This window comes from Chaetura pelagica, unplaced genomic scaffold, assembly GCF_000747805.2.
Source record: "Chaetura pelagica isolate M959 unplaced genomic scaffold, ChaPel_1.0 scaffold121, whole genome shotgun sequence".
Lineage (NCBI taxonomy): Eukaryota > Metazoa > Chordata > Aves > Apodiformes > Apodidae > Chaetura > Chaetura pelagica.
The window spans coordinates 60,990-72,004 of record NW_009954546.1 but is presented as its reverse complement, the minus strand read 5'-3'; the positions used below and the strand labels follow the sequence as shown (position 1 = coordinate 72,004).

Here is an 11,015-nt window from a genome sequence, read left to right as displayed (position 1 = left end):
CTACCAGAGCCCTGGGACAGGCTGCCCAGAGAGGCTGTGGAGTTTCCTTCACTGGAGACATTCAAAACCTGCCTGGACACATTCCTGTGTGATATGCTCTGAGTGATCCTTCTCTGGCAGGGGGATTGGACTGGATGGTCTTTCCAGGTCCCTTCCAACCCCTAGGATTCTGTGATACAGGACATGCTCTAGTGGGCATGGTGGGTGTTGTGGTGTTGTTTGTTTGGTGCTTTGGTGTGGGGGTTTTCGGGGTTAGTTTGATTGTTTTTTCCCTCCTGGCCGGATGGTTGGAGTGTGTGATCTTACAGATCTTTCCCAGCTGCAACAGTTCTGTGCTGCTGTGCCAGTAGTTGTGCAAGGTGAGGTAACAACTGCCAGACACTTCCCATTCCATTTTCCTCAGGTACTGCAGGAGTTCCAGTCTTTATCCCAGCAGGCAGGGATGTAACCAGCAAAGCTTGGCAGTATGGGGGCAGCGTTGGCAGTCAGAAAGAATTTCTTTTAACCTTCCCTGATTTAAAATAATAAAAAAGCTTTAAGAAAACAAACAGAATCTTGCTCTACCCCTTCACTGCTTTTCCGGAGCTCTGCTGCAGCTCTGCTCCAAGGGGCTGCCTGAGGTGGGTTGTATCCACTTTGGAGGATGTTTGCACCATCCCAAATGCCTGCAGAGCAGCTTGGGTACTCTGAGCAGTACATAAATGATAATATTTAATTTCATTTCATTATCACCAAACACTTCTATTGAATCAATGCCTTCCAAAGCAAGCTCAACAAGGAGAGAGCTGGCATGTGTATCTGTGAGCAGCCAGATCTGTTCTCTGTGGGAGGATGCCTCTAGGATACAGGAAAATTTAATTTGACAGCAGCACCACAACCACTTAGATTCAGCAGTTTGCAGGAAAGATCTCACCTGAGAGAATTCTTTTAAACGTGGCATGAAAATCCCATGTATACAGAAAGAAGAATTTAGTCTCAGTCATTTCAAATGGTGCCTAGAGAACAGCCTTACTCTGTGGATCTCGTTTTGGGACTCACTAGGTTAGACTTTCCTAACCTAATGTTGGGTATCAACTGAGTAGTTGCCTACTAGTAATTAGTCAGCCTGGCTCTGCACAGTCAGAGGAAGGGAAAAAGCACTTCTAGGGCACAGTTCAACTGTCCTATTTTAAGCACAACTAGGGGAAAAATGAGTGATGCCTTACAAGCACCTCCTCTCTCCTGCAGGAGCCCAGAACACCAGCTCAGATATAGGCATCATTACTGTAAATCATGGCATCAAGGAATGGTTTGGGTTGGAAGATCATCCAGTCCCAACCCCCCTGCATGGGCAGGGACACCCCCCACCAGCCCAGGCTGCTCCAAGCCCCATCCAACCTGCCCTTCAACACTGCCAGGGATGGGGCAGCCACAGCTTCTCTGGGCAACCTGGGCCAGGCTCTCACCACCCTCACACCAAAGAATTTCTTCCTAACATCTAAATTAAATATCACCACTTCCAATTTAAACCATCACCTCATCCTCATGTCTCACCTCAATCTCCCCTCTTCCAGCTTCCATCCATCCCCCTCATCCCATCCCTCCCTGCCCTTGTCCCAAGTCCCTCCCCAGCTTTCCTGGAGCCCCTTCAGGCACTGGAAGCTGCTCTAAGGTCTCCCTGGAGCCTTCTCTTCTCCAGGCTGAACACCCCAACTCTCCCAGCCTGGCTCCAGAGCAGAGCTGCTCCAGCCCTCCCAGCATCTCCAGGGCCTCCTCTGGAGACTCTCTCCATATCTGGGATGTTCCACAGACCTTTCTCTGTGCATTTCACAACAGACAAAAGGCACATCACCGGGACTAAACTTAGCAACAGGCTCATCTTTAAGTCTCTTCAAGTCTCTTTAAGTCTCTTCTTTAAGTCTCTTGAAGTTTTTTTTTCAAGTCCAAATCAAGAGTGCTGTGCTGAGCTAGAACTAGAAAGAAGGATGCCTGGGTACACATCTCTGCAGTCACTGTTGCATCTTTGCTCATGGACAGTCACAGTTTTATCTGATTTACCCCTTCATCAACACACAAAACCAGAAGCTTTATAAGACAAACCACATCTGATCCATAGTTCATATAGCCCATCATATTATCCTGGCCACTCCTGAACACAAGATGCTTCAGAAGATACTGCTAGAAATTCTGCATAGGTAGGTAAGGAATAATCTGCCATAAATACTGGATTTCCTTTCCTATCATTTTGTCACACCCAAAGGCTGAAGTTTGAACACAGAAGGCATCTCCCAAATGCTTCCCAATCTCCTTGGTTTTGTCTATGCACTCTTGAAGCATTGCTAACTTTTTCACCTCAGTGACCACTGTGACTGAAAGCTACAAAAACCAGGACTGGAATTCCTGAGGTTTATGTTTAAGGGCCCATAGAGCAGAATCCCAGACTGGCTTGGGATTGGACGGCAAGGGATGTAAAAGATCATCTAGTTCCAATCCCCTGCCACAGGGACACCTCCCACCAGACCAGGCTGCTCAAAGCCACCAAGGTTAGTGGCTCCCTCTCCCACACGGGGACACCATCGTCACATTCCATAATGGTGATGTTGCTACCACCCTCTTCTCCCCATCCAAGAAGGATTTCCTCACCTAGGTGGAGGAACAGAGCCCAGTACCAACAGCCAACACCCAAAAAGCCACGAGGAGATGACTTACCGAAATGCTCTGTTCATCATCTCGTAGTGAAAGTGCTCAGGAGCCAGTCCAACCACCACCGCGTTGGGTTCCTCGGTGGCTATCCCTGGAAAACCAAAACATGACACTGGGCAAGGGGAATTTTACTCATACTTAGCACTACAAAGTCAACAAGAGCAACGCATCACTTTGCAGCAAAAAGGAGCATTTTCTGACACAAACGTGTCACACAGACTAGTCTGATGTCTTTTAGAAAGAGGGAACAGGTGTTGCTCCACCCAGACTCCTCCACCTTCACAAAATGCCGCAGCTGGACAGTCCCACCAGCAGCTGCTGCCCAGGGATCCTCTCCCTGCCCAGCAGGAACTGCTTTCATTGAATGACTCGTTGCTGGCTCAGAATCTCCTTCTCTGATTCATCTGCTTTGTAAGACAGTGAAACGGGAAGACAAGTGAATCCCATCTGGTTTATTTTAATAGAATCCCAGACTGGTTTGGGTTGGAAGGGACCTTCAAGATCATCCAGATCCAACACCCTGCATGGGCAGGGACACCTCCCACCAGCCCAGGTTGCTCCAAGCCCCATCCAACCTGCCCTTCAACACTGCCAGGGATGGGGCAGCCACAGCTTCTCTGGGAAACCTGGGCCAGGGTCTCACCACCCTCACACCAAAGAATTTCCTCCTCATGTCTCACCTCAATCTCCCTCTTCCAGTTTTAATCCACCTCTTGTCCTCTTGATACAAGCTCTTTCCCCCAGCCCCTCCCCAGCTCTCCTGGAGCCCCTTCAGGCACTGGAAGCTGCTCTAAGGTCTCCCTGGAGCCTTCTCTTCTCCAGGCTGAACACCCCAACTCTCCCAGCCTGGCTCCAGAGCAGAGCTGCTCCAGCCCTCTCATCAACTCTGTGGCCTCCTTTGGACTCTCTCCAGAAGCTCCATGTCCTTCTTCTGTTGGGTGCTGCAGAACTGAACACACTACTGACCATGGGGTCTCACAAGAGCAGAGGGGAATGGATTAAAACTGGTACAGGGGAGATTGAGATGAGCTATTAGGAAGAAATTCTTTGCTGTGAGGGCGGTGAGACCCTGGCCCAGGTTGCCCAGAGAAGCTGTGGCTGCCCCATCCCTGGCAGTGTTGAAGGGCAGGTTGGATGGGGCTTGGAGCAGCCTGGGCTGGTGGGAGGTGTCCTGGCCCATGCTGGGGAGTTGAAGATGATCTTCAAGTCCCTTCCTACACCAGCCATTCTGTGATTCCCAAGAACATAAATACAGGATATTCCTGAGGGTGTACTTCTCTGGATACAGATTAGGAAAAGGTATTATCAGGTTTCATAGCCCTTGGAGCCCACAGAGGCTTTTCTCCTGAACACTTGACCTTTCTGAAGGTCACTGGCTATACTATGGCATTAAAATGTACCAGGAAATGTCCAACTCCTAGCTAGATTAAACCCTCCTTAAATTACACAGCCATGAGGGTTTCAGTTCAGAAGGCAAGAGGCAGGGAGCAGTGACAAACCATCCACCTTTCTCCTGCCCTGCCTTTAAGTGGAAGACTGAATATACAGTTTTCAGCTCCGAATATGTTAAAAAATACGGTTATCTTCAGTACTCTTGAAACAATGATGTGGTTCAGTCAACAACTTAACCTGTCCTAGCTTCAGACATCTGCCAGACATGTCCAGGTTAACACAGATAATCTTCTACTCCTCTTAGTGTTGAGGGAGGGAAATGGGAACAGGTCAAAGTACAGCAAGTTTTAACCAGGTCTTTAGAGATGACAACCTAGGTGATGAACCTGTCACCAATTAAGCTATTAAAGTACAGAGAGTGAGACTTAGATGTTTGATACAAGGTAAGTAACAGTAACTACCTGGAGATTTTACATTAAACAAGAATCTATTAAGACAGAAGAAGCCTCCTGCAGGTGCCTCCACACTGACTTTTCAGCTCTTTACAAGCAAAACCTCGGTACAGTAGCTGAGGGAAACCTGATTTCCAACTAATTGATACATCCTTGCTATAAAACAAACCAGCACTGGTAGGTGCAATACATCTCCAATGATCTAGTGATAAGTATTACTTTTTTTTTACTTTGGAAATTAATAAAAAGTATGGACTTTTATTCAAATTTCTGATTATCTGGAGGCTTTGGCTGTCACTTCCACTATTCCAAAAGAAGCTATGACTTCAGACTGTTTCATGTTAATTTAAATAAAATAATAAAAAGGACCTTTCTGACTCTGGGAAGCCCCATATTTCAGGCTTCATCACACCTAATGGTACACGTATATGATTGGCATTCTCCAAATGGAGAGCACTTTGTTTCTTTAGCTGTCCAGTAACTTCTCCCACCTCACCTGTGAAATCAGGCAGGGCCTTCTCATCTACCAGAAGTAAAGGCCTCATCTGCTTTTGCTCCAGAAGATTTCTGGCTGCTGTCAGAGAGGTGAAGATCTCATTCTCTGCAATGTCAAATCCCAGGCTGGTCAGCCTCTCCAGCAGGTCTCTCTTGCACTCCTTTGTAGTGTTTGTCACAAACCGAATGGTGACAGGAGCGCGGCGCAGCCTGAGGGAGGAGGAACAAAGGTCAACTGGCCACAGTGTCCTGCTGCTGGCATCTCCTGGGAACTGAAAATGGACCATCTGGGTAAAAGCTGCAGATGAAAAGACTGTATATGTCCCAGAGCACTGGTATTACACAAAAAGCCACCAGGTTGGTAACTACTGTAGACTGGAGGGCAGTGTGTAACAGACAGCGAGAACTGCAAGTACCAGGGGATCGAGCTTCCCCTGCTCTGCATCCAACAGGAGAAGGCAGGAGGGAAATGGTGACTCCACACTCCATCTTCATACTAGTAACCAACAAATTTATAGAATCATAGAATCGTTTGGGTTGGAAATGACCTTTAAGATCACCCAGTTCAACCACTCCCCCAGCCCTGCCAAGGCCAGCCCTGCCCCATGTCACTCAGCACCACATCTACACGGCTTGGAAACCCCTCCAGGGATGGGGACTCCAGCCCTGCCCTGGGCAGCCTGGGCCAGGGCCTGACAACCCTGGCCAGCAAGAAATGCTGCCCAACATCCCATCTCAGCCTCCCCTGGCACCACTGCAGCCCATTTCCTCTTGTCCCATCCCTTGTTCCTGGGCAGCAGAGCCCAACCCCCCTGGCTCCAACCTCCTCTCAGGCAGCTGCAGAGCCAGAAGGTCTCCCCTCAGCCTCCTTTGCTCCAGCCTGGACACCCCCAGCTCCCTCAGCTGCTCCTCCTCACCCTTGTGCTCCAGACCCTGCCCCAGCTCCCTTGCCCTTCTCTGGACACGCTCCAGCCCCTCCATCTCCTTCTTGTCCTGAGGGGCCAGACCTGACCCCAGGATTCCAGGTGCTCCCTCCCCAGGGCCCAGCACAGGGGGACCAGCCCTGCCCTGCTCCTGCTGGACACACCAGTGCTGACACAAGCCAGGATGCTGGTGCCTTCTGGGCCACCTGGGCACACACTGGCTCATGTTCAGCTGCTCTCAACCAACACCCCAGGTCCTTTTCCTCTGGGCACTTTCCAGCCTCTCTTCCCCAAGCCTGGAGTGTTGCCTGGGGTTGGTGTGACCCAAGGGCAGGACCCAGCACTTGGCCTTGGAGAACCTCACACAATTGGCTCTATGGATCAATGGATCCAGCCTTTCAGGTCCCTCTGCAGAGAATTCCTACCCTCAGGCAGATCAACACTCCTGCTCAACTGGGTGTCATCTGCAGACCTACTGAGGGTGCCCTCAGTCCCCTCGTCTAGATTGTTGATATGGATTGCTGATAATTATCAACAGTAACAAGTCTGAAAAGCCTTTTAATTCAACCTAGACAATAAAGAAACAAGCCCTGTATTTTGAATCAACAGCATTCTGAACCAAAGTAAATAATCAAAAGACCCTTGTTGCTAAATTACTACAGGGAACTCCACATGCTGGGTGAATTTCACAGCAGCTGTGGTTCACTCAGAGCTGCAGGATGTTCTAGGAGGCTCTGTTACCTGTGTGGTGATTTTATATTGGCTCTTGCAGCCATTCCTCCCTTTACTGAGGAACACCAATATCACATAAAACCACATTATTGCCCTTCACTGACAGTACATGCTACCAAACAATCAAATAATTTTTGTGACAATTTCAATTGCATCCTCTTTAATTATTCCCCCACCATCACTTTCTCTGTTTGTTGCTATAGAAACAACCACTGGCATGAGGACTGCATGGAGAACATCAAAATAAAGTTGGTCAGTGCTGGAGACTTGCTTGCACCTGCTGCTTCTTTCTCTTGTCAGATACACTGACCCTTCCCAAGTATGAACTGGAAAAAAATATTGCCCTGGTTGCTAGTAGAATAATCATGACTATTATTTTTTTTTCCTATGGACCTCAATACTGAGAAGTAACCCTAAAAATGGAATCCATCCCCTTGTTCCCTAAGCAAGCTGCATGCCAGTAATTTCAGCTTCTCCTGAGGAAAACCAATGACAGGGATTAGCAAAAAAGAGCATGAATTATTTGTGAAGAGAAGAGCAGTTTCCTAATCCTCTTTTGAACGTTTCCTCTGAGCAACAGTCTAGCTTTATAAAAACTTCAGCAGCCAAGACAACTCCCGTAAAAACACCTCATCCTTAATTAAGCCCTATTTCTCTTCCCTTATTACTGTCCCAGCATCTTAAGGTGTCCTCCCTCACTCACCATGATAGTTTTCATCACTTTGTGTTTTTCTTCATCCATTGCAAGATGTCTTCTCCAGGAAAACAGTGTCATCACATGGTACAATGATCCCTGGACTTGCCTACCCTATTTTGCCACTGACTCAGACAGATTAATCCTCTCTGTGATGACTCAGTTTCTTTAGGCACCCTTTCATCAGAAGAGAAAGTTGTGCTAAACTCCTGTTTCAATTCCTACAAAAGATGGGCTGTATTATCAAATGCTTCTCAAACTTAAAAAAACACTGAGGCTGTTTGCCAAGCAGAAACTTGAAAAATAATAAAGCAAAACTTTGGCTGAAAGACCAAACAAAAGGAGAACTCTGCAATAGGTGCCTTCCTCACTAGGTCAAGTTGTTCTCTCTGTTATTCCACTTTAGTGCACCATGAGCCTAAGGATTCAGACATAAAGTCAGCTTCCTGTAGTTAAACAAAGCACTGAGGAACAGCTGAGATTATATTACTGTGGAGTAGATGAGGTAATTCAGGTTAATTTCACTATTTTTCACTTTGGTTGAGGCTACAGTCCCACAAGGATTAGAAAAACTCTGAATACTGTCTTTTTTTTTACCTAGAAAAGGCCTAGTGAGCAACTTAGGGAAGCTGCTGGGACTCAGGTGGCACATGGCAACTTTTCAATATCCAGGCCCTCTGCTGATTTCTCCTGGTATGAACACAGGTGTAAATCAAAGCAGAATTTCCTTACCGACAACAGCTTATAAAAGGAGAAGCTTCAGGCCTGTTGCCTTCAAGGAGTGTCTTTGTGCAAACCAGCCTGACAGAACCTATCAGAGGAGGAGGGGGGGAAAAAGGTCTCTTGCCTTTTAAGAGCTTCCTGGGCGCCTGGCACAGCTGAGTCTTCGATGTGAAGTGTGCCATTCAGATCCACCAAGACAGCTTTCAGAGCACGCCGAGCTGCCATCCTTCCCTTCCCCAGGGAAAAGGGCAAAGAAATGAAACAACAAACAACTGGTTAGCAGACAATGGGTAATAAAATCCAGGGACTCAGTTAAATACCTCATTTGTGCCAAGCCCGGTATCACTCAGAACATTACTAGCAGTCTGAAATGGGCCCCTTCAGACAAGAGAAATAAAAGGCAGAGTGTTTAAAAAAAAATACATAATTGATGGGGTGGTATTTTCCCAAAGACTCTATCTATGGAAATCAGGTGCTATTTGTTTTTTAAGTGCCTTTATTTTCTCGCGTCAAAAAAATCTCTCTAAACAGGGAAGAGGATCATTAGGTCTGGGATTGCTGGTTCAAGGCCTCAGGAAGCACATTTTGGCAAGTCCCACTGCCACCAAGTAAAAATAAATACAATAGGACTCAGCGGTGACACAGTGTTCTGACTATACAGCTAAATGCTCTGTGCCAAAGTGGCTACCATTGAGTTTATTTTTGTAAGCGAAGATCTGGGATGATCCACCCCATGAGAGAATTCCAGGTATCCCAGCTCTGAGGTTATTCAGTGATTGATTCTGCCTGTGTGCCAGGGTGGATTTAGCCAAGAAGCTCTCAGGCATTAAGGATACTCAGCACCCCAGTGGGTTACTCCCTCCTCTTGCAAAGGGGACAGTCAGGCAGCTTGTCTACAGCAAGTTTGTCACACAAACAGGTAGAGGAGACTCAGCCCAAAAGAGATGCCAGCATCCAAAGGCACTGCAGAAGAATACAGTGAGGTTATATCATAGAGTCATGGAATGGTTTGGAAGGGACCTTAAAGATCCTCTAGGTCCAACCCCCCTGCATGGGCAGGGACACCTCCCACCAGCCCAGGCTGCTCCAAGCCCCATCCAACCTGCCCTTCAACACTGCCAGGGATGGGGCAGCCACAGCTTCTCTGGGCAACCTGGGCCAGGCTCTCACCTCCCTCACACCAAAGAATTTCCTCCTCATGTCTCACCTCAATCTCCCCTCTTCCAGTTTCAATCCATTCCCCCTTGTCCCATCACTCCCTGCCCTTGTCCCAAGTCCCTCCCCAGCTTTCCTGGAGCCCCTTCAGGCACTGGAAGCTGCTCTAAGGTCTCCCTGGAGCCTTCTCTTCTCCAGCTGAACACCCCTACTGTCAGCCTCTTCTCACAGGAGAGCTGCTCTTTTTTGGGTCAGAAACAGCAGAGATAGCAGCTATTTCACAGAATGTATTTAAATCAGTTGAATCTCCATGTATTTGGAATCTTTCCACCACCCTCACACTAAAGAATTTCCTCCTAATGTCTAAGCTAAATCTCCCCTCTTCCAGTTTCAATCCATTCCCCATTGTCCTCTCACTACTAGATCTGTAAAATATCCCTTCCCAGCTTTCCTGTAGCCCCTTCAGACACTGGAAGAACAGGTACTTCCCCTTTTGTGTGCTGCAAGTGCTGTACTGTGCTCCACAAGGAATTCTGATGAGCTATTTCTTACCAAACGTCTAACATGGAAGCTTTTCTCCTGTTTTGTTAGACAATGATGCCTACCCAATCTGTCAACACTAGGAAGTCATCACAATTGTATGTTAAGCTGTTCTGGTTACAGACAGAACACATAACACGTCTGTAATTTTTAAAATCACCCAGAGCAGTCAATAATTAAGAAATAATGCCTTAATAAATTTACTTTTCTATCAGGACAGTTTTGTATTGGCAAATAGTTTTATCAGTAATCAAGATCATGGGAACTTGATGTCTTGGTACAAGACACAGGTGAGGTTGTACTTTCATTAATCCTTCTGATTGCCTGCAATAAAAATAACAATAATAATAAAAGCTGACAGTATGTCTGTTGCTACACAGGTTAAGTGTCTACAATACAAAACTGAACTCCTCAGGGAGCTCCATCAATTGCCTGGGTAATAGAAGGCACCAGGTTTCTAAGACATCTCTGAGAAAAATATTTACTGCAGACAAAGTGCCTGAACAGAAAGGAATCTGCATGACTCCACACTATCTCCATGACAAAAAAACCCCCACAACCTCTCTTCCCTCAGGCATTTCCACTCTGGCACAGGGAATTTTGAGTGCTGAGATTAAAAAAGAGGACTGAAGAAGGTGCTATTATCTAAATTCCCCAGCAGAGCAACTGCACCACGTGTGCACAGATAGCCCAGCTAAGGACAGAGACAGAATACCCTAGTTTAGCAGAAATGGTGGTGGTTTTTAAATTTATTTCACTCCTCTTTCGTCCCAGATCTCCATTGCTTCTCCTAATGACAGTGCATTTATTCAGCCAGTATGGAAGCTTTTTGCAGAGCCCAATTTCAAGTGTTAAGCTCATGCTTTAAGTGTTAAGCTTCCTAGCAAGGAAGTCCAAAAGAAAAACACAAACTGCAGCACTGGAAAACGACTCAGAAATGCAGAATGCCGTGGTTGTTTTGTGTCAGGTGTACTCTGCACGTACACACAAGTTAAAACTGTAGCCAGAGAGGGACACAACCAGAGCACGAGCAAGCACAGCCTGGAAGGACCAGGCCTGGAAGGAACAACCAGTGAAGCCGGCGCTTTGTGCACAGCCCTGAGCTGGGGAGAAGGGCCTGCTGGGCCTCAGGAAGGCAGGAGGTGACAAAACAGAACTAAATCCAGGGCATTCGGCGTTACAGAACGTGCCTACAGGGTCCTTTTTGGCGACCTTAGGTCCTTACCC

At 47.2% G+C, this 11,015-nt stretch overlaps 1 protein-coding gene across 1 annotated transcript in view; it reads right to left on the bottom strand.

Moving 5' to 3' along the window:
• HDHD2 (haloacid dehalogenase-like hydrolase domain containing 2) overlaps nt 1-8,323 on the bottom strand; it is an 11,680-nt gene extending 3,357 nt beyond the window's left edge. The window contains exons 1-3 of the mRNA XM_010005018.1: nt 8,218-8,323; nt 5,023-5,231; nt 2,689-2,773 (exon numbers count right to left, since the gene is read on the bottom strand). Of these exons, the coding sequence (XP_010003320.1) occupies nt 2,689-2,773; nt 5,023-5,231; nt 8,218-8,318 (395 nt within the window). The 5' untranslated portion in view covers nt 8,319-8,323. The remainder of the gene's footprint in view (nt 1-2,688; nt 2,774-5,022; nt 5,232-8,217) is intronic.
• Between the last annotated feature and the right edge of the window lie 2,692 nt (nt 8,324-11,015).